This window comes from Balaenoptera borealis, assembly GCF_965194805.1.
Source record: "Balaenoptera borealis genome assembly, chromosome: 6".
NCBI lineage: Eukaryota > Metazoa > Chordata > Mammalia > Artiodactyla > Balaenopteridae > Balaenoptera > Balaenoptera borealis.
Genome location: NC_138863.1, coordinates 34,176,525 through 34,200,632, shown reverse-complemented (window position 1 = coordinate 34,200,632; position 24,108 = coordinate 34,176,525). Strand labels below are relative to the sequence as shown.

Here is a 24,108-nt window from a genome sequence, read left to right as displayed (position 1 = left end):
GGTTGTATGGCAGTTCTCTTCATCCAGAGGGCACTACTGCTTGTTTTTTTTTTTGGATTTTTTTTTTTTTTTTTAATTCAGACAGAAAGTCACAAAAATTATACTCATCCTCATCAGTTCACTCAGTCCCATGTAATTAAATTTTTTTTTTCATCTTGATCTTTTGTTAGCACTTTTATGAGTTCATCAGTTTTTCATTAGAGTTCTGAAAATGCTTATTCATTCAGTTCAGCAGTACAGTCAGTTACCAGAAACCTGTACTTGTCAGAGTCTTTTCCATGAATTTCTTAAAGATGAAACCCTTTTATAGGAACATATTTGCAAAAGCATCAGAGTACACACAGAACTGTCTGTAAATGACAAAAGACTTAAAAATGACCACAGTTAAAAATTTGATGAAAGTTCATAACAATGCAGTTGACAAGAAAATTACTTATTTCTGAGATATACATTTTAAGGTAATAACTAGGATTATGACTTATAACATTATACCAGAACATACAAGATTTTTAGAAATTTCATGTAATGTCTGAAACATTTATATTAACATATTTCCAATACAAATAACCCAATGAAAGTTTAGTATTAGTTGTTCTGTTTGTTTGTTTTTTTATACTGCAGGTTCTTATTAGGCATCAATTTTATACACATCAGTGTATACATGTCAATCCCAATCGCCCAATTCAGCACAACACCATCCCCACCCCACCGCAGTTTTCCCCCCTTGGGGTCCATATGTCCTTTCTCTACATCTGTGTCTCAACCTCTGCCCTGCAAACTGGCTCATCTGTACCATTTTTCTAGGTTCCACATACATGCGTTAATATACGATATTTGTTTTTCTCTTTCTGACTTACTTCACTCTGTATGACAGTCTCTAGATCCATCCACGTCTCAACAAATGACTCAATTTCGTTCCTTTTTATGGCTGAGTAATATTCCATTGTATATATGTACCACAACTTCTTTATCCATTCGTCTGTTGATGGGCATTTAGGTTGCTTCCATGACCTGGCTATTGTAAATAGTGCTGCAATGAACATTCGGGTGCATGTGTCTTTTTGAATTACGGTTTTCTCTGGGTATATGCCCAGTAGTGGGATTGCTGGGTCATATGGTAATTCTATTTTTAGTTTTTTAAGGAACCTCCATATTGTTCTCCATAGTGGCTGTATCAATTTACATTCCCACCAACAGTGCAAGAGTGTTCCCTTTTCTCCACACCCTCTCCAGCATTTCTTGTTTCTAGATTTTTTGATGATGGCCATTCTGACCGGTGTGAGATGATATCTCATTGTAGTTTTGATTTGCATTTCTCTAATGATTAATGATGTTGAGCATTCTTTCATGTATCTGTTGGCAATCTGTATATCTTCTTTGGAGAAATGTCTATTTAGGTCTTCTGCCCATTTTTGGATTGGGTTGTTTGTTTTTTTGTTATTGAGCTGCATGAGCTGCTTGTAAATCTTGGAGATTAATCCTTTGTCAGTTGCTTCATTTGCAAATATTTTCTCCCATTCTGAGGGTTGTCTTTTGGTCTTGTTTATGGTTTCCTTTGCTGTGCAAAAGCTTTTATGTTTCATTAACCATTAGGCCATACTGCCTGTTATATACTGTTTCTCTCTAAATTGACAATTCCTAAAAAAGAATATATATGCTGACTATCAGCTAAGACACAATTTCTACCAGTGTTGTTAATGGAGAACCTACTGTACTTGTGCAAGTACTGTGAGTTTGCTTCCTGGCAAGTAGTTATTGACCTCTTTCAGATCATGTTCCAGCACTTTATTATTTTTTTCATTATGTTTTATTCAGGGCTTGCTAATAAAGGTTGCCATTACCATGGTCACCCAAAAGATAATCATTTTCTGTGATATCCTCTTTATTTTGTTTCATACTCTGGAAGTGAGGCAATATGGGCCTGAATTGATCTGCATGCTAGAATATCAGCTTGACTTTTGCCTTTAAATATAGCTTTTAAACTAAAAATAGAACTACCATACGACCTAGCAATCCCACTGCTGGGCATATACCCTGAGAAAACAGTAATTCAAAAAGAGTCATGTACCACAATGTTCATTGCAGCTCTGTTTACAATAGCCAGGACATGGAAGCAACCTAAGTGTCCATCAACAGATGAATGGATAAAGATGTGGCACATATATACAATGGACTATTACTCAGCCATAAAAAGAAACGAAATGGAGTTATTTGTAGTGAGGTGGATGGAGTTAGAGTCTGTCATACAGAGTGAAGTAAGTCCGAAAGAAAAACAAATACTGTATACTAACACATATATATGGAATCTAAAAAAAAAAAAAAGGTTCTGAAGAACCTAGGGGCAGGACAGGAATAAAGACGCACATGTAGAGAATGGACTTGAGGACATAGGGAGGGGGAAGGGTAAGCTGGGACGAAGTGAGAGAGTGGCATGGACTTACATATACTACCAAATGTAAAATAGATAGCTAGTGGGAAGCAGCCGCATAGCACAGGGAGATCAGCGAGATCAGCTCCGTGCTTTATGACCCCCTAGAGGGGTGGGATAGGGAGGGTGGGAGGGAGACGCAAGAGGGAGGAGATATGGGGATATATGTATATGTATAGCTGATTCACTTTGTTATAAAGCAGAAACTAACACACCATTGTAAAACAATTATACTCCAATAAAGATGTTAAAATAAATAAACAAATAAAATAAATAAATACAGCTTTTATACATCAGATGATGGGATGGGTGTAACAATAGAAGAAATGATTTTCAGAATTCCATATTGTCTGTTTAAATAAAAAGAGGGCTTGCTGTATGTTTATAACTGTGTTCATAGCTACCTCTAAATACTAAAAGATGCTGATTCTAGTTAAAAAACATATATTTAAAAAATTTCTCTGTAACTAGTACTGTTCTGTTTTCCAAATGAAGGTACTAAAATATATTTATAGGATTTTAGATTTAGAAAGTAATTTATCATTGTAGTGACGTGTAGTGACCTGTAGTGACCGCTTAAGCCCAAAGGGTTTAAGCGATTTGTCCAAGGTCATACAAGCTATGTGGTTCATTGATTCAATGAATATACATTAAGTACCTGTCATATGTCTAGATACCATAATATACTTGTTAGCATTGAGTCCATAGTGAGCCCTCAAATGCTAGCAGAACAGAAAAGGACCCTGTTCTCATGGAATTTGTGACCTGATGGGAAAGATAGACAATAAGTAATAAGGTTTAATATATAAGGTATAAAATCCAAAACCCTGGGAAGGAAATGAACCATATTTGTTGGAATGGAAAATACTGGAGAAGGGAGAAAGGGCTCCTTTTTAGATAAAGTGGTCAAGAAAGGCCTGCTGAGATGAACAGGATTGGAAGGAGCCAGTTATTTAAATAGCGATTGTAGGACACCATTCTAGGCTGGAACAGTCCACACAGAATCCCTGGGGTGAAGGTGTTCATGAAGCTCTTGAGAAACTGAAATGAGAATATGGCCAGAACATAGGAAGCTGTGGTGGGGGAGAAGTATGAGCTATAAGAAAGGGACCACGTTACATTTTTCAACCATAGATTTTATTTTATTTTATTTTTTTAAGCAAGGGGTTTTTAAAAATTTTATTTTATTTATTTATTTATTTATTTTTGGCTGCCTTGGGTCTTCGTTGCTGCGCACGGGCTTTCTCTAGTTACGGGGAGCTGGGGCTACTCTCCGTTGCCATGCTCGGACTTCTCATTGCAGTGGCTTCTCTTGTCGCAGAGCACGGGCTCTAGGCGCGCAGTCTACAGTAGTTGTGGCACGTGGGCTCAGTAGTTGTGGCATGCAGGCTCAGTAGTTGTGGTGCACGGGCTTAGTTGCTCCACAGCATGTGGGATCTTCCCGGACCAGGGCTCGAACCCGTGTCCCCTGCATTGGCAGGCGGATTCTTAACCACTGGCCACCAGGGAAGCCCAAGGATAATTTTTAAGTCATATGTGATTATATGAATATGCTTATGCTCTTATCCTTTAAACATTTTGTTTCATTTTAATAAAGGATTGTGTCTTACTTCCTACTTAAATTTGTTAATAAATTACTGTCTTAAAATTAGTATCATGGGCTTCCCTGGTGGTGCAGTGGTTGAGAATCTGCCTGCCAATGCAGGGGACACGGGTTCGAGCCCTGGTCTGGGAAGATCCCACATGCCGCGGAGCAACTAGGCCCGTGAGCCACAACTACTGAGCCTGCGCGTCTGGAGCCTGTGCTCCGCAACAAGAGAGGCCACGATAGTGAGAGGCCCACGCATCGCGATGAAGAGTGGCCCCCGCTTGCCACAACTAGAGAAAGCCCTTGCACAGAAACGAAGACCCAACACAGCCAAAAAAATAAATAAATTAAAATTAAAAAAAAAAAAAAGATTAAAAAAAAATTAGTATCATAAAATTGGGGAAATATGTTAGTGTTTTGGTTATAATTATTATTAACACCACTATGTTCTTCTATCTAAAGTTAATTAACTTGCAGTCATTTAAAAAATGGTATTGGTAGAAACTAAAGTGATTTGATGTGCCAAATTTGTGGTTATAGGAGAGATCATACAGGAATTTAAAATAAGAAATTTAACCTGGATGTGATCCTTTTTTTTTTTTCAACTGAAAGGTGGTCATCAGGATTACTTGGGAAACTTTTTCAAAATATATATTCCGGGCCCTATATCAGATAGGGATTCTGATGCAGTATATATCACATTTAAAAATTTTGTGTTTCTTTCAAAAAATTATGTTTGGTTTTCTTTTTTATTTTAAGAGCTGTGCTGATGTTTTTTGTAAAGAATTTGAAAAACTTTTTTGATTAATTGTACTTGCTTTTTCTTATCCCTTTCTATAATGTAGTCAACATTTAAAACATCTTCTAATCCATTGTAGTTAGTAAAAAGATAACTTATTAGTTTATAAATTTTTCCTAAAACATAGAAATCTTAATTTAAGCCATTTTCAGTATTTTAAATATTTATCTAAAAACTTGTTTGTTTTGATTTTTTTTAAATGTGTTTATTTTTATGTGTGTAACAACAGCTAGTTTGAAATAATGAAAAAGAATCACAGTCGCAGCAGGAAAATATAAACTTTTAACCCTTGAACAACACTGGTTGGAACTGTGCAGATCCATTTATACTCAGATTTCTTTTCAATAAATATCAATACATGCAGTGCTACACAATGCATGGTTGGTTGAATCTGCTGATAGGGAGGGCCAGCTCTGGGACTTGAGTATTGTTGGATTTTGGTATCTGCAATGGGTCTGGAAACAGTTGTCCACAGAAGATTATACTTAGGAATCAGCTTAATTTGAATGTGTTGATCTATATGAAGAAAACACAAAATTTATACAGACATATAAAAGATTTTTATTAAAAAAAATTTATTTATTTGGCTGCGCCAGGTCTTCATTGCGACACGCAGGATCTTTTAGTTGTGGCACGTGGGATCTAGTTCCCTGACCAGGAATCAAACCCGGGCCCCCTGCATTGGGAGCGTGGAGTCTTAACCACTGGATCACCAGGGAGTTCCTAAAAGAAGATTTTTAATAAAGAGCAGTGCCATGCTTCTGTATTGGATAACTCAATTATGTGAAGATGTCACTTGAAATTAATTTGTAAATTTAATTCCAATAAGGATGGAGTATGGGAAAGAAACTTATCATTAGAAGTCTAATATTCACCTGGAAGAATAAGCAGGCAATAATAATAAAATACATTTTTAGGAAAAATAATTAGTATGGGACTTGTACCATTATAAAGTGCATTATAAAGCCACAGTAATTAAAATATTATAGCCCCGGTACAAAATTAATGGGTAAAGTAGCTCAGAAATAGTTCCAAATATACGTGGGACTTTTAGTATATGATAAAAATAGCGTTTCAAGTCAGAAAAAAATGGAGATGCAAACAAGGTATTAGAACAACTGAGAAAACAGTTTTTATTGGGAGAAAACATTGTTAGATCTTGATCTCATATTGCATTCTAAAATAACTTTCAGGTTGTTTAAAGAGTAAACTATAAATGTGGTTTTTAACTTTAGAAGATTCAAGCCTTTACTAAACAATCAGAGTGATTTTTAAAATACAGTAAAATATATTGTGGTATCTTTTTTGCCATGTCTCTTTCAAATACATTACAGCATTCTGTGTATTAAATTTTTAATGTTTTGGTAACTAGTACTCACTCAAATGTTCTGATACCGATTTTTGTTGTCCTAGTTTTAAAAGTCATATACATGATATTAACAAATGTAGAAAAATTGAGGTATTTATATTTAGAATTTTTTAGATTTCAGTGCTAAGGTATTAACTTTATAAATAGAGCAGGAATAAATTATTTTGTATATGTAACAATCATATGCTCTTTAAAATTATATCATGGATTATGGTTTTGAGAATTTATTTGTATTTGGATATGCTATTAATAATATTTATATCCTGTGACCTTAAAAATTCAAATTCAAGTTTTAGAATTTATACTACAGAAGATAACAATACAAATACATAAGTATGTACAAGGATGTGTATTGCAGCATGTTTTTGTAATATAAAGAAGTTGAAAACAGATTTGTTTATTAGTAAATAATTAAATAAGTCATGGGATTATACTTATAATTAATTACACCCGTTAAAAAGAATGAGCTTGCATGCAGCTCAATAACAAAAAAATAAACAACCCAATCCAAAAATGGGGAGAAGACCTAAATAGACATTTCTCCAAAGAAGATATACAGATTGCCAACAAATACATGAAAGAATGCTCAACATCATTAATCATTAGAGATATGCAAATCAAAACTACAATGAGGTATCATCTCACACTGGTCAGAATGGCCATCATCAAAAAATCTAGAAACAAGAAATGCTGGAGAGGGTGTGGAGAAAAGGGAACACTCTTGCACTATTGGTGGGAATGTAAATTGATACAGCCACTATGGAGAACAGTATGGAGGTTCCTTAAAAAACTAAAAATAGAACTACCATGTGACCCAGCAATCTCACTACTGGGCATATACCCTGAGAAAACCATAACTCAAAAAGAGTCATGTACCAAAATGTTCATTGCAGCTCTATTTACAGTAGCCAGGACATGGAAGCAACCTAAGTGTCCATCATCGGATGAATGGATAAAGAAGATGTGACACATATATACAATGGAATATTACTCAGCCATAAAAAGAAACGAAATGGAGGTATTTGTAGTGAGGTGGATGGAGTTAGAGTCTGTCATACAGAGTGAAGTAAGTCAGAAAGAGAAAAACAAATACAGTATGCTAACACATACATATGGAATCTAAGGGATTAAAAAAAAAAAAAAAGGGTCATGAAGAACCTAGTGGCAGGATGGGAATAAAGACACAGACCTACTAGAGAATGGACTTGAGGATATGGGGAGGGGGAAGGGTAAGCTGTGACAGGGTGAGAGAGTGGCATGGACATATATACACTACCAAACGTAAAATAGATAGCTTGTGGGGAGCAACCGCATAGCGCAGGGAGATCAGCTCTGTGCTTTGTGACTGCCTGGGGGGGTGGGCTGGGGAGGGTGGGAGGGAGGGAGATGCAGGAGGGAGGAGATGCGGGAATATATGTATATGTATGACTGATTCACTTTGTTATAGAGCAGAAAGTAACACACCATTGTAAAGCAATTATACTCCAATAAAGATGTTTAAAAAAAAAAAAAAAAGAATGAGCTTGAACTATGGGTCTTTCATATATTTTTGACAATTGAAAAAGCAATTATAGAATACTATGTACAATGAACACAACTATATTTAAACTGTATACACACACATACACATACATGCATATACGTAAACATATATGTGAAGAAAAATACATACCAAATGGTTAACTCTGTTTATCTTTGTGGGTGGGGGAGGTAGTTAGGTTAAGTTCCTTTTTTTAGTAGATATATACTATTTATAATAACTTTTAAAATTATTTAATAATTGAATATCAACTATTCATATTTATAGCTAAGGATATTTGTAAAATTAGAGGTAATAGTTGGGGTACAGAGGAAGAATAGCTTTTTAAGTTTCCAGTAAATAAAAACCAAAAATCAATCATTATTAAAATTCAGCAGTGGAAATAAAGGAGTTTTGTGGGGGTTTTTTTAAGTTCCTATTTTGTTTATTTTGGAAGATAAGTCCTTTCTGTCACCACTAGAATGAAATTGTGGTTTTCTTCTTTACATGGTAGTATATTTATTGAAAGTATTTACCTCCTTTTCTGGAGTACTTCTCAAAGAGGACGTAAAATTCAGTCTATTTTTCCTCAATCTTGTGGCCTGCTGAACTCATTAGCGATAATGAGGTGGTAGAAGGAGATGTTGTAAGTAATATCAACAAAACAGCCCCTTTTGTTTATACTTTCATAAGAGACTTGGGATAAAAGGGAACTATTAAAGGGAGATTCAAATGTTAAAATTTATCCCTAAAAAAATTATTTCCGGAGAAAATAACGTGGGCATTGCTTCAACTTTTTATACTTCATTTGAAGCTTAATAAAAATGGAACCTACTTTATTTTTCAGGTACTTTGTAAATAAAAACCATTTTTATTATCAGTAGCTATTTAGGTTTCTTTTTTTTTTTGACTTCCAGAGACTTGACTTGACTTAGTAGGAACTCTCAGAGCAAGTGCTATATAGCAAGCCTGGAATATTTTTAGTCTTCTTTTTTTCTTTTTCTTTTTTGAATTTCCTGTTTGTATTCTTCACCTAATTTTTTTTTTTTTAATTTATTTTTGGTTGCGTTGGGTCTTTGTTGCTGTCTGCGGGCTTTCTCTAGTTGTGGCAAGCGGGGGCTACTCTTGGTTGCGGTGTGTGGACTTCTCCTTGCGGTGGCTTCTCTTGTGGAGCATGGGCCGTAGGTGTATGGGCTTCAGTAGTTGTGGTACGTGGGCTCAGTAGTTGTGGCTCGCGGGCTCTAGAGCACAGGCTCAGTAGTTGTGGTGCACAGGCTTAGCTGCTCCGCGGCATGTGGGATCCTCCCGGACCAGGGCGCGAACGCATGTCCCCTGCATTGGCAGGCAGACTCCCAACCACTGCACCACCAGGGAAGCCCCTAGTCTTCTTGCTAATGGGAATTTTGTAGCTAGCTTTGAAAGAGTGTTCTCTACATCATAGCCAGGTAAGCCTTTCAAACCTTTAATCTTATCCTCAGTCACTTTCCATACTTAATGTAGACTAGAAGGTCTTGTTTATTATAACATCAGCCCATGCCTCTCTCTCTCTGCCCTCAACTTCGCCCCTTGCTGTCTGTGCTCCTAACCACTTGGATATTCTTTCAGATTCTACATCTTCCTATGTTATTTTCTTGCCACAGAACCTTTTTATATGCTGTTCCCTCTTTCAAGAATGTTCCTTCACTACTCCCCTTGACTCCTACTGATCTTTGATATCTCAGTTTAAGTGCTACCTCAGAGAAACCTTCATCAGCACTAGGTTCCTTTGTTTTACGCTTTCATGTACCTTTCCTTCTTACTCCTTATCTCTTTGCAAAAATGTGTTTAGCCTCCTCTACTAGATAAGTGCCCCATTAGAGTGAGTCTACATCTGATTCTGTTTACCATTGTATTTCCAGCTCCTAGCATAATGGCAGGTATATAGTTTTCACTTAAGAAATACTTATGGGGGGCTTCCCTGGTGGCGCAGTGGTTGAGAGACTGCCTGCCGATGCAGGGGACACGGGTTCGAGCCCTGGTCTGGGAGGATCCCACATGCCGTGGAGCAACTGGGCCCGTGAGCCACAATTGCTGAGCCTGCACGTCTGGAGCCTGTGCTCCGCAACAGGAGAGGCCACGATAATGAGAGGCCCGCGCACCGCGATGAGGAGTGGCCCCCGCTTGCCACAACTAGAGAAAGCCCTCGCACGGAAGCGAAGACCCAACACAGCCAAAAAAATAAATAAATAAATAAATAAAAATTTAAAATAAATAAATAAATAAATAAATAAAAATTTTAAAAAAAAAAAAAGAAATACTTATGGGGGACTTCCCTGGTGGTCCAGTGGTTAAGAATCTGCCTTCCAATGCAGGGGATGTGGGTTCGATCCTTGGTCAGGGAACTAAGATCCCACATGCTGCGGGACAACTAGAGAGCCCACGTGCCACAACTAAGATCCGACACAGACAAAAATAATAATAAATGAAAGAGAGAAAGAAAGAAAGAAAGAAATATTTATGGAATGGATTGATGAATTTCTGACTGAATCCTTCCTTTGCTTTTTGGTCAGTTGCCTCCTTGGGTTCTTTCTGAGAAGCTTCCAGGGGCAACTGCCTTAGGATATTTAGCCCATTATTTATAACTGAAAGTTATAATGTACGATGGATCTAGGCTTGTTATTTTATTTTTTATAGTTAAATTTTTTTTAAAGAGGTGTAATTTGCATAGAGTAAGATACACAGTAATCATAATTATGTCATGGAGTCCGTTTTTAGGTGAAGTACTAGGTTATACAGAGTATTTAGTACCACTTAACTAATTGGTACTTGAAAGAAAAAAAGAAAATTCTGACAGTGATTTGAACAATCATTGTAGTAAATATAGGAACCTTACAAAATGACTTCTTTGAAGGACATTATCATTAGGAAGTGTAGTTGTGCTCTATTTCATAAAGTTATTTTTAAGAGTCTCATTTCTTCACGAGTTTATAACTTGGGAGTCCATATCTATTAATGGGCTTTAGTGAATCAGTGAACTTCCTGAAATTATTTGTAAAACCATGTTCATGCAGGCATCATATTTATCTTTTTCTGAAGTAGGGATCAGTACATAGTTTTGCTCAGCTATCAAAGGGGGTCTGTGACTTTGTGCTTTTGCCCCCCCGCAAAAAGGTTAAGAACGTTGTTTTATATCATGTATATTATAATTTGTATGTAGAGTTAGTTCATCGATCCTTTTTTTTTCCCCCTTGAAGTTCATTATGGAACACTTCAAACCTATAACAAAGTAGAGTGAATAGTGTAATGAAACTTGTATACCAGTTAGCTTCAGTGGTTATCAACTTACGACCAGTCATATTTTATCTATACCCAATGCACTCTCCTCCTTTGGCTACCCTCATCCCGATTATTTTGAAGCAAGTCCCAGGGCTTCCCTGGTGGCGCAGTGGTTAGGAATCCACCTGCCAATGCAGGGGACACGGGTTCGAGCCCTCGTCCGGGAAGATCCCACATGCTGCGGAGCAACTAAGCCCGTGCGCCACAACTACTGAGCCTGCGCTCTAGAGCCCATGCTTCGCAACAAAAGAAAGCACCGCAATGAGAAACCCGCGCACCACAACAAAGAGTAGCCCACGCTCTCCGCAACTAGAGAAAGCCCGCGTACAGCAACGAAGACCCAATGCAGCCAAAAATAAATAAATTTTAAAATATATATATTTAAAAAAAAAGAGCAAATCCCAGATATCATTTCACCAGTAAATATTTCAGTGTGAATCTTGTAAGAGATAAACAGTATTTTAAAAAACCTAACTATAGGGACTTCTCTGGCTGTCCAGTTGCTAAGATTCTACGCTTCCACTGCCGGGGCGGGGTGGGGTGGGGGGGCGTCGGGGACGAGTTCGATCCCTGGTTGGGGCACTAAGATCCCACGTGCCACACGGTGTGGCCAAAATAATAAATAAATTGTATTTAAAAAATAAATAAGTAAAAAGCCTAACTATAATACCATTATCAAATATAAAAGTAACCTATCATAATTCCTTGATTTAGTATCATCCAGTATTAAGTAATAAGTCATGTTTAACCTTTTCCAATTGTGTTATGCTCTTTTTTATTGTTTGAATCAGAGTCCAAATAAGATTCATACTTTGGTTCTTGATTTTTTTAAACATATCTTTTAATCTGCTGTCTCTTTTTTCCTCTTGCGATTTATTTGAATAAATCCACCAGTCCATCTTAAGAGCATTTGCTACTTGAGAATAAGGGGCATTTCTTACTCCTTTTTGTACTCCTCGCTTACATAATCCTTGGTATAGTGCATTATATATGGATATTTAGGGAATGGGGGGGGTTAGAAAATCTGATTTCTTTTTTTTAGATAGAAATTTATTATGGAATATGACACATATTGTCTTTTTGATAAATATTGTCTTTTTAATAAAGGAACTTTCATTTCAGTTGCTTTGGAGACATTTTCCTCCCTGCCCAAGAAATTCCTTCTTTCTTTTGGTTACCTTTTGAACCTTAAATTTAAAACCAAAAACCTTCTGTTGTTTGTCTCACTTAAATAATACATACCAATTTTTTTTTTTATATTTCAAAGTTACATAATTAGAATATCCTCAGTAATCCTTCCCTAAGAGGCCAACACTTAATAGTTTAGTATATATATTTTTCCTCCCAGCTTTTTCACATTTATATAATTTTTAGTGGAATTATTATAGGTTATATACTGTTGTACAACTTGCTTTTTCTATCTGGCCATTTTTCCATTTTAGAAAACATAAATCTACCTCCTTCAAAGGCCTTATTTCATATTATATATATATATATATATATGTTTAAAATCCGTTTGCTGTACATATGACCCTTGATTTCTAACTTTTTTACCTTTGTAAAGATCTGTCACAGTGTTCTATTATGTATAACTTTTTCCAGTTGTATGTGCCAGTTGTATATTTGGTAAAAGCTCTAGGCATAGACTGTGCATTTGTCTTGGGTAATGTGCAGTTTGATTTTACTTAGTAAACTTGTTTTTGCTACTTTGGAGTATAATTGGAAAATAGATTTCAAACGTATCATTAAAAATAGAACTTATTTCTTATAAAGAGTTTTGTTTTAATTGAACACTAGTCTAAAAGTAAACCTCCTTATCTAAAATATACACTAGATGAGTTTCTCCTTTAGTGAAAGGCACACATCATTTACCTTTGATAGCTTCTGTAAGTAACACTGTCCTCAAGTTCAGTGCCTTTTTCTTTCAGAGAGAAAAGAGGAATAGAAGATAGAAGAAGATGCTGGGATCTGAACGTGGCGTTGTGGAAGAATGGTTATCAGAATTCAAGGTAAACTGGATTGAGGATAAGAATGTGTCATATGATTCTATATATCAGTAATTCAGTTATACATGTTCATGGAAAAACTGAAACAAAAGTTATGAAGTAGGAATGGCAAAATATGAAATAACATGTTTCCTATAGCTGCACCTCTTTAAAAAGGCACTAATGTGAATAATGGCTAGAAGGTAACGTGAAAATGAAGCTAGTAAACTTGTTTTTGCTACTTTGGAGTATAATTGATATGGATTGATATCAATGGATTGATAAGGTGATATATACATTTTAAGATATATTCAATAAAAGAGGGGAAGCCTCCAAGCTTTAATAAGGCACAGAAATGAGATTTGTGCCTTATATTTTTATTTCCTGCGATTAAAAAATCACTCATTAATTTGATTGAAAACTATATAATTTATAAACACTACGGAAATAAGTGTTTTGTGAACATAAAATACAAGAATTAGGGCTTCCCTGGTGGCGCAGTGGTTGGGAGTCTGCCTGCCAGTGCAGGGGACGCGGGTTCGAGCCCTGGTCTGGGAAGATCCCACATGCCGCGGAGCAACTAGGCCCGTGAGCCACAACTACTGTGCCTGCGCGTCTGGAGCTTGTGCTCTGCAATGAGAGAGGCCGCGACAGTGAGAGACCCGCGCACCACGATGAAGAGTGGCCCCTGCTCGCTGCAACTAGAGAAAGCCCTCGCACAGAAACGAAGACCCAACACAGCTAAAAATAATTAATAAATAATAAATAAATAAATTTATTTTAAAAAAAAATACAAGAATTAAAATATATCCCACACTCAGGGACATCCCTGGCGGTCCAGTGGTTAAGGCTTCGCTTTCCAATGCAGGGGGTGTGGGTTCGATCCCTGGTCGGGGAGCTAAGATCCCACATGCCTTGTGGCCAAAAAACCAAAATGCAAAACTGAAGCAATATTGTACCAAATTCAATAAAAAGACTTAAAAAAAATGCACACCTCATTAAAAACAAAAGAATATATTGCACACTAATTTTTTAGACCAGATTATAAGGTGACTCATTTCAGCAAATCTTGGTGTAATGTGTGATTTCTAATCATTTCTCATTGTTGAGTAGTTAGAAGAATTGTATAACATCCTAACTAATTTGTTTTATTAGCTCTCATGGTTATTTCTTAAATTAATTATTTTTACTTTTCTTAGTTGATTCAATTATAAATCTTTTCAAGAGAAACTCATATAAAATAAAGTTTCTAACTTCTCAAATATTAAGTTCACTTTTGGTTTCCTTTGATGTTTTCTTTTAGGCATTACCTGACACTCAGATCACCAATTATGCAGCAACTTTACACCGGAAAAAAACACTGGTACCAGCCCTGTATAAAGTTATTCAAGATTCGAATAATGAGGTAGGAAGGTTTATAAGAAAAGTAATTTTAATGTAGTACATAATGAAATATGTGCATTAAAACACATACATGTAAGTTTTGCAGTTTTCCTTCTTTTTTTTAAATCCTTCCAGTGAGCTGGAAAACTTTCTTTCTGCTATTTTTCATTCTGATAGTTGCTTTGGCTTTCCCCATGACCTCCCTCTCCATATTTTTAAATGTTTTGATTAAATTTGTTCCTGTTGAGGACAGTATGTTTTGATTCTTGATTTGAGTGACCACCATCTCAGTAGATTTATTTAATTTGAAACTTTTCTCTGTTTCCTGTTCTGGAATGTTTCCTTTCCTGGAGTCCAAATTTTAACCATATACTGATTGAGATTTATTAATTTTAAATATTGTTTGCAGTCCTTTTATTGACAGTAAAGAACTATGTGTAATCACTCTAATCAGTGAATTCAGTCAAACTGGTAACATGAAATGATGCTGCTGTAAGTTTAGCTTGAAAATGATCAGAGAAAGCCTAAATGGTCAGGATCAGTAAACTTCAAATAACAGTTTCCTATTATTTAGCCTGTACTAGAAGGGAAAAAAAGTGCAGCTATTGGCTCTATGTGTTAACTTACGCAAAATACACACATTATCTTTCCATTAACACAGCAGTATGACATACAGTTTTATCACCACTGGAGTCATGTATGCTTTAAAATGAAATGAAAGGAACACACAGGAAAGTAGCTTCTTATCTTCCCAGATACAGCCTCCAAGAGTGCCTCTGCTGTGTACTGGAGTGAGTTTGAAGAAGTTCAGGTAATCATCTCCTAACCAGCAGCTTAACTTAAAGTGCATCTTCATTTTTGTACTATCACTAAAAGCTTGCTTATTGACCTCTTTCTTTCCTATCTTCTAAACTTGGATTGGCTCTCAGTTGGGCTTGCATCTGTTGCTATTTGTAGCAGCAACCGCAGGATTCATTTGCTTCTTTTTCTCTTGCTATGTATTTTTGAATGTTTTATAACTTTAGGTATGGTAATGGACATATATGCATATCCTTCTTGGTCAGGAGTTTTCAAAATTCTGTGTGAATATTGAATGTATGTATCCCTTGTTTTGCACTGTCTTAACATTAAGCTTTGCTTATTAAAATGCATTTGTTTTATGCTTTCTCTTTAAATTGTAAGCTCTTCATGGGCAGTGGTCGTATATTCTATATCTGTTAACATATATATCTGTTAATTCCCTAGAATCCAGTATTTCATCATGTGCATAATGAACACTTAATAAATATTGATTAGAAGAATAGTGAAATACATGGAATTCTCTGGCGGTCCAGTGGTTGAGACTCCACGATTTCACTGCCAAGGGCACGGGTTCAGTCTCTGGTTGGGGAAGTGAGATCCCGCAAGCCACGCGGCCAAAAAAAAAAAAAAAAAAAATCACCGGGGGGGAAAAAAAGAATAGTAAAATACAAAATGAGATTCTAAAATGCTATCATTTTCATTAGGACTCACAAGTATATAAAATGTATTGGCTTCCTTTTTTTCTTTTATGCTTTGGAAGCTGTGATATTACAAGAATTAACTCACTTTATATTGTCATACTTCATAATACTAATGTGTGAGACTTTGTCAAGGCTAGAAATAGAAAAATTACAACTTGAGAGACTCAAGCTCAAGACCCAGCAGTCATTATAATCAGCCAGTTACTAGAGCAGGTCTGTCTTTCCATCCTTTCTCCTGTCAGGTCGTAAGATTCTAACCATGCGTTCATACTTCAGAAAAACAGAGTGTTAAGTTCCGTAGAATCTCAAAGCAATTCTGGACTTCAGTTCTAGAAGGAGAACCCTTTTAGTCCTGATTTTGTTATATTCTGAAACATAAATGTATTATTTACTTAATAAGAAACAATTTTGCCTTAAATACCATAAAAGTTCTTAAGAAAGTATATTTCCTAGAAGTTCTTTTTTTGTGTTTTGTTTTGTTTTTTGGCCATGCCACATTACACGGCTTGGGAGATCTTAGTTCCCCAACCCGGGATCGAACCCGGGCCGCGGCAGTGAAAGCGCTGAGTCCTAACCACTGGACCACCAGGGAATTCCCAAAGAAGTTTAATATTACATATTATGGCCAACCTGTACTACAGCTCAAGTCTTAATCTCTAGACCAACATGTTGCTTTATTTTTCTCCTTTCCCTCCTTCCAGATCCCTTAGTCACTCTAGCAGTTCTTCCACTTCAAGGAGACCATTAACCCTATTGCTTTTTTATGATTTGATTGTCCTTCTGCCTCCCTTCAAATGTCTCACTTCCTTCAAATGTCTCACTTGCCTCTTTTCTTAGCTAAATTTTCTTGATCCATCATTACAGTCATTCCCTTGCAAACATTCTGAGCTCCTTTGCCTTTCATTCCCTTAGTTCATATTCTTTGGGCAAAATCTCAACACTGGATAAAACCCAGCCATCCACTTCATGCCTGTACCTGAGTGGTTGAACGTACCTGGAAAAAACACAATTTTGTTGACTTTTTCCATTTAAATGCAGGACTAAAAATCATAAATGAGCACATAATATTTCATTGGTACACTGTCCCAGTGTTCATTTTATACCTTCTCTTTCCTCATACTTACTGCCCTTCCTCCTCATTTTCAGTTTGCCTTCTGTGTCATTATAGAAGAAGAACATAGTTGGAAACTCTATTTTCCCATTCAAATCTACCAGTCTACCAGCATCTCTACCCACACTCTCCTGCCGTTTCTGCTGTTCGGTGGATGAAGTGTCTCAGGTTGTATCAAAGGCCATTTCTTCCACTTAGGCCTGGATCCCATCTTCTCTAACTACCTCAAAGATTGCTACTGCAGTTATCCCCTCCCTTTCCTCTGTCACTGATTTTTTTTTTCTTAAAACAGCAGTGTTTTTTTTTTAATTAATTTATTTTATTTATTTATTTTTGGCTACGTTGGGTCTTCATTGCTGTGTGAGGGCTTTCTCTAGTTGTGGCGAGCAGGGGCTACTCTTCATTGTGGTGCACAGGCTTCTCATTGCGGTGGCTTCTCTTGTTGCGGAGCACGGGCTCTAGGCGTGCGGACTTCAGTAGTTGTGGCACGCAGGCTCAGTAGTTGTGGCTCGCAGGCTCTAGAGTGCAGGCTCAGTAGTTGTGGCGCACAGGCTTAGCTGCTCTGTGGCACGTGGGATCTTCTCGGACCAGGGCTCGAACCCATGTGCCCTGCATTGGCAGGCAGATTCTTAACCACTGTGCCACCAGGGAAGTCCCTGTCACTGATTTTTTTTTTTCCCTTTCTGATGAAAGGAATATGATAAACAACAATATTCCATTTTTTTAAAAACCTTCTTTGATTTGCCTCCTATTTTATTATCTACCCCATTTTTCTGTCCTTCTTCCCAATGAACTTTATAAAGTATTGCTTATTCATAGTCTCTGTCTACTTGTGCCCGTTTCCTCACCTCATATTTTTTCTTTAACCTACTCATATTTGGGTTCAGTTTCCATTATTCCACCCAAACTGCTCTCAATGCATTCATCATATGGCATGCCTCTTAGTAATTATCATGTCAAAACTATTTGCTAAGTTTGGGGAAGGTGTAAATTATTCTTAAGCTTTTTTTTAAGGAGATAATGATTTTTAACACCTTTTGCTGTGGGTGATAGCGCCATTTAGGGGAGGTCATTTCTGATACTGAGAAATTGAGAACATGATGGCATGATAACATATGCTTAGAATTAAAGATTTTAACAGAGCACATTGGCAAGTTTTTAACAGTCTTATTTTGCAGTGGAGCTGATGAAAATTTACTGGATTGCCAGCCACTCCTCCTCCCTCCTTTTAAAAAAAAGCAGAGTAATAATTTTGGTAACTGTATTTCTTTGCAGTGCTTATTAAAATATAGTCTCTACATGCCAATATACTTGCTGCTGAGGAAGGAAAATAAGGTCTTTATAACATAGACAAATTGTAATTGTACCATGGCCAATGAAATTTAGAGAAGGCAGTTTTAGAGTCTTTTACTAAAGAGGAAAGTAGATTTGAAACATGGACATATATTTTTAATACATAAATTTATGAGAGCAACAATGTTTAATTGTCCTAAGGAGCTGAATATTGTTGTCAGTACTTTAAAAAGTTGCCAGCAGTTGACCATTTTCAAAAGTTTATTACTTCATTATTGGCACTACATGGACTACACTATTTGTAATTAAACAACGCTCACCTCCTCCTCCACTGCCATCCTGGTATAAGAAATGCGGTATAGTGAGAACATCAACTTGGTGTCAGAAGATCTGAATTCTGGTGTCTTTCTCCGCTACTAATTTCTGTAACCTTGGGCAAATTGTCTGACTGGTCTAGACTTCAGTGTAAGGGAGAGTTGGAATGTTTTTTAATATTTTAAATCCTATGAGAGTGATTTCATATAAAGAGCTTAGTAGTTACTAGACTAGGTGTGTAAATTTTTTTAGCTTTAGAGTTGTTAAGAGCTAAGCTTAAGTCATCTAAGTATATTAACTGTACAATCAACATAGGATTTGTTGACTTTTAATTTACAATTTTGAAAGTAATGACTTTATTCTGGAGTGTTAGATTATTACAGACATATATAACTACATTCAAGCAGATATACAAGTGTATATATATATATTATTATAATCATTCAGAATAGAAGTAAGCATATAAATTACTGAATCGTTCCTTTTTTTTAAAAGCTAGTGTTACACTATTATATATAAAGTAGATAACTAATAAAGACCTACTGAATAGCACAGGGAACTCTACTCAATACTCTGTGAGGACCTATATGGAAAAGAATCTGAAAAGAGTGGCTATATATATATATATATATACATGTGTATAACTGATTCACTGTGTTGTACACCTGAAACTAACACAACATTGTAAATCAACTGTACTCCAATAAAAATTTTTTTAAAACAAAACAAAAATAGCTAGTGTTAAATTTTTTTATAGTTTCCTCTCAGTGTTTTATCTGCATTTTAAAATCATAGCCAGTTTTGTGTAGTCTGCAGTTATTCTAACAAAACCAGTCTAAATTAGCAGTACAAGTTTAGGGGAAAAGGAGAGGTTTGTCTAAACTGCTCATTTTCTTCAGTTTTTAAGATTATGAAGTTCCTTATAAGTCACATTGTGTGATATCATATGAAAAATTATCCAGTTAAACATTGGAAAAGCTATTTCTGTATACTTATACTTCCTCCTTTTCAAAATCTTTCCAGTAAATATAATTAGTAGAATTTGTCAGTCTTAAAACATAGAAGTAATCTGTTTTACTTGTATGTATTTAAAATATTAACTAGCATTTTGGATGTCCAAATATTATGTATTGCCAAATAATTTGTTTAAATCATAGTCTTAAGTTGAGATTTAAAGTTTATTTCCAACAAGATTATTTGAAATTATTTTCTTCCAATAGAAACTTTTAAAAATGGAGGATAGTAAGGGTTGGTAATAACAGAAAAGGAAACTCACTAAATATAAAGTAGTACATTGGTTAAAGAACTAATTATCTAATAAGTTTAATAGTACAGTGTATTGAAAGATATGTTGATATTATCTGGGCACAAAGTACTTCTTGCAGTTACTGGATTGGTCAGTTTAATGTGTAGTCTCTGAGTATAAATAGAGATTGAGGTTTTGGTTGCATTGGTTCAGAATAAGCAAAAATTAATGTTGAGAATTTATTTTTAAAATATTATACAAGTATATGTGCCTAAAAAAAAAAAATTACAGTTACAGCCAAAGGAATGGAAATAGCTGATGCACTTTATTTTCTTCTTAGCTCCTGGAGCCTGTCTGCCACCAGCTGTTTGAGCTCTACCGCAGCTCTGAAGTTCGACTTAAGAGGTTCACACTGCAGTTCTTGCCAGAATTGATGTGGGTTTATTTGCGGCTTACAGTTAGCCGAGACAGACAGAGTAATGGTTGCATTGAAGCACTTCTTTTAGGAATTTACAATTTGGTAAGTGGAAAATGGTAGTTTGGGAAACTTTAAGTATTTTTTAAAGTCCTCTGAAATAATACTTGAAGAATATTTAGAGGAAAATAAATTTAAATGTCTCTTGAATAACTTATTTGAGTTAATTAAATTGAGTACAGAGGTGTTTAATAAGTAATTGCTGGTAATGCATTTTATAAAGTAGGTGAAACTATTATAATTGATAGCATTATTAATATTTTATGGCTTATTTTTCTAATTATTTTGTTTGACTAATATTTATAAATGCCTTGCATTTAATTTTTTAAATTTATTTTTAATCATTTGATAAAACATTATGTATTTGATACTACATTATTTATGAAACTTTTTTCTTCTAAGGAATTCTTAAGTACCTTAAACATTATTATTCTGTTTTTTTTTTTTTCCTCATGGTGCCCAGTTTAGAACATTGGTATTGAAATTCCTGCCCTTTGAATTCTTATATTCTGTGTATTCACTCTAAACAGACACTCCACATATTAAAGTTAAGTTTGTAGTTGAGAGGTACCTCAACCAAAGTACCTCACAAAACATTGACTCTCACAAAAAATAAATATTCTTCTGCACCAGTGCTCATTCCTCTTAAGTATTATCCCTTAAAAAATCATTTAAAAACATTTCCATCACTAGAATCTGAAGGACGGAGCCTGGCCTGTGGAATCACTTGTATTTTGTTCAAAATCAGGTCCTGTCACTTACTGGCTGTTTTAAATTTAAGCAAGTTACTTAATATCTTGACTTCAGTTGCCTCATCCTGTAAAACAGAAATAAAACATTGTTAGTAGGATTAAAAGCGATTAGAAGAACCCAACATGTTTCCTGAGGTGTTTATCGAATGTTTACCACTATTATTATAAATAGTAGTAGTAATAGTTGTATCACAATTAAAGATGAGTTTTTTTAATGAAAAGCTGGTGTAGGTATAAAATTCTTTATTTTGCTACCTTGCCTGATTTTTTATTTTAAAGTAGGAAATTTGTTTCACATATCACTGTGTTTCTAGTGCTTAGCAAGGCACTTAGTAAATGTTGATTTAATAATTGAGTTTAGTGTTTTAGATTATGTTTGACATTAAGCTATAATTTGTCTTGTTTAGTGTAATAAAATTCAGTAGTGGGACAAATGAAGCAAAAAATTTTGTATAGTGGGATGCCTGACAAGTTCTTGACAGTACTTGTTGGTGCTATGGTTTAATTATCTTTCGGTGTCTCAAAAATAGTGTACTGTTTTAAAAATGCTCAATTATATATCAGAAATGTAACGTCAGGTTTCTGTCTTCTTTTAATTCCCTTGATACCTGTGTTCTCTCTTCTCTGTGGTTCTCGATTTTTCTTACCACACTGGATTTCTTTTATATATTCATTTCTCTTTTTTCTTCTTTTCTCACTCCAGCACTTCTCCCTTGCTTCAGTAGCCCAAGAGAGAGTTTTATATTGCCCTCAACTTAAAAAAATTTCATAACATTCTTCTCCACAGATATATACACAGATATAAATAAAAAGTATTTGGCTTAGTTTGAAATTTAGGAATAAAAATTAAAATTTTATTGCCTAACTTAAATCAGGCCCATTCATCTTAGCATAGATGTTCTCTGAGGCACAGTGGCCCAGATGTGGTGGTAACTATTTTGCCTACAGAGTAGTTAAATGATCTTTCTAGGGATTTTTAAACCATTTTCCTGCCAAAATTAGAGGTATGGCCATTGTTCACATGTAATTGGTACTCTCCTATGACATACGAAACCCCAAAACTAGCCCTATAGGGAAGTTCTTTTGGGTTTGTGTCTTGGTGATGATGGTTGTTTTTTTTTCCTGTTGTTTCTTCCTCTTATGCTGTGCAACTACTCAGTCTCTCTCTGACTACCTTCCTTCTAGGGCAGTCTTCTCTGTCTGGATTTTATGCCAGTTATGTATACTTATATGAGTTTTAAAAGAAACAGACTAAAGACAGTAGAGAAAAGGAGTGATGCAGGAGGAGCATTTCCTCTCTCTAATTGCTGGCGTCTGTAGGCAGTTTTTTTTTTTTTAAACCTTATTAGATCTTTTATTATTTTATTTAATAGGATCTCATATCTATTTTTTTTGGGGGGGGGTGCTGCACTGGGTCTTCCTTGCTGCCCGCAGACTTTCTCTAGTTGCGGCGAGCGGGGGCTACTCTTCGTTGGTGGTGCGTGGACTTCTCATTACGGTGGCTTCTCTTGCTGTGGAGCACGGGCTCTAGGCATGTGGGCTTCAGTATTTGCGGTGCGTGGACTCAGTAGTTGTGGCTCATGGGCTCTAGAGCGCAGGCTCAGTAGTTGTGGCGCACCAGCTTAGTTGCTCCATGGCACGTGGGATCTTCCCGGACCAGGGCTCGAACCCGTGTCCCCTGCATTGGCAGGTGGATTCCCAACCACTGCACCACCAGGGAAGTCTGTAGGCAGATTTTTATTGATACCTGTAGAAGATTGGCGTGCCAGAGACTGTAGAAATAGATGCTGTTGACCTTTCCAGTGAAAGATAAAGTGCTTTTAAAAATCACAGGAATGTTTTTGTAGTCAGTAAAAACCACTTAAGTATGAACTTATGATTAATCACTTGGACTACTATTAATTATGTTAATATGTTGCTTATTTCAGGTCATTAATTTATTGCTGAATAATTGTAAGATTTTCTTTTAGTTAAGATTCATCCTGTGTTACAACAGTGTTTTTCATTTTTTTTAATGAATTTATTTATTTTATTTTTGCTGCGCGCGTGCTTTCTCTAGTTGTGGTGAGCAGGGGCTACTCTTCGTTGAGGTGTGCGGGCTTCACATTGTGGTGGCTTCTGTTGCGGAGCACGGGCTGTAGGTGCACAGGCTTCAGTAGTTGTGGCTCACGGGCTTAATTGCTCCGTGGCATGTGGGATCTTCCCTGACCAGGGCTCGAACCTGTGTCCCCTGCATTGGCAGGCAGATTCTTAACCACCACTGTGCCACCAGGGAAGCCCTGTTTTTCATATTTTAATAAGTGTGGGTTTCTTGGCTAAAACCTTTAATTTTAATTTTTATGTGGTGATTCTACCTTTCGCTTTCTGAGGAACCTCCATACTGTTTTCCATGGTGGCTATACCAACTTACATTCCCACCAACAGTGTAGGAGGGTTCCCTTTTCTCCATACCCTCTCCAGCATTTGTTATTTATAGACTTTTTAATGATGGCCATTCCGACCAGTCTGAGGTGGTATCTCGTAGTTTTGATTTGCATTTCTCTACTAATTAATGATGTTGAGCATCTTTTCATGTGCCTACTGGCCATCTGTATGTCTTCTTTGGAGAAGTGTCTATTAAGGTCTTCTACACGTTTTTCGATTGGGTTGATTGTTTTTTTTGTTTTGAGTTGTATGAGCTGTTTGTATATTTTGGAGATTAAGCCCTTGTCTGTCGCATCATTTGCAAATATTTTCTCCCATTCCAAAAATATGGAACACTTCACAAATTTGCATGTCATCCTTGTGCAGGGGCCATGCTAATCTTCTCTGTATCATTACAGTTTTAGTATATGTGCTGCCGAAGCGAGCAGTGATTTTAATCTTTTAAACTCAGTCATGTTTCAACTAAAAGATCTGATCACTTGTAATCTCCCTAGCCTGTATGTAAACTTATCATGAAATTTGTGTGCCTACTTCATGTTTTTGTTGTCATGGTGTATTTGATTGATTGTAGTATTATATCTTTCAGTGTCTCTCAAAGGATAAC

At 36.0% G+C, this 24,108-nt stretch overlaps 1 protein-coding gene across 10 annotated transcripts in view; it reads left to right on the top strand.

Annotated features, from left to right (window-relative positions):
• HYCC2 (hyccin PI4KA lipid kinase complex subunit 2) overlaps positions 1–24,108 on the top strand; it is a 75,718-nt gene that overhangs the window by 15,898 nt on the left and 35,712 nt on the right. For 8 of the 10 annotated variants that reach the window (XM_082397086.1, XM_082397080.1, XM_082397085.1 and 5 more), the window contains 3 exons: positions 12,947–13,027; positions 14,307–14,408; positions 20,194–20,373. In XM_082397086.1, the coding sequence (XP_082253212.1) occupies positions 12,977–13,027; positions 14,307–14,408; positions 20,194–20,373 (333 nt within the window). In that variant the 5' untranslated portion in view covers positions 12,947–12,976. Of the gene's footprint in view, positions 1–12,946; positions 13,028–14,306; positions 14,409–15,141; positions 15,198–20,193; positions 20,374–24,108 lie in introns of all 10 variants that reach the window. The other 2 variants (XM_082397079.1, XM_082397087.1) reach the window with 1 other exon arrangement.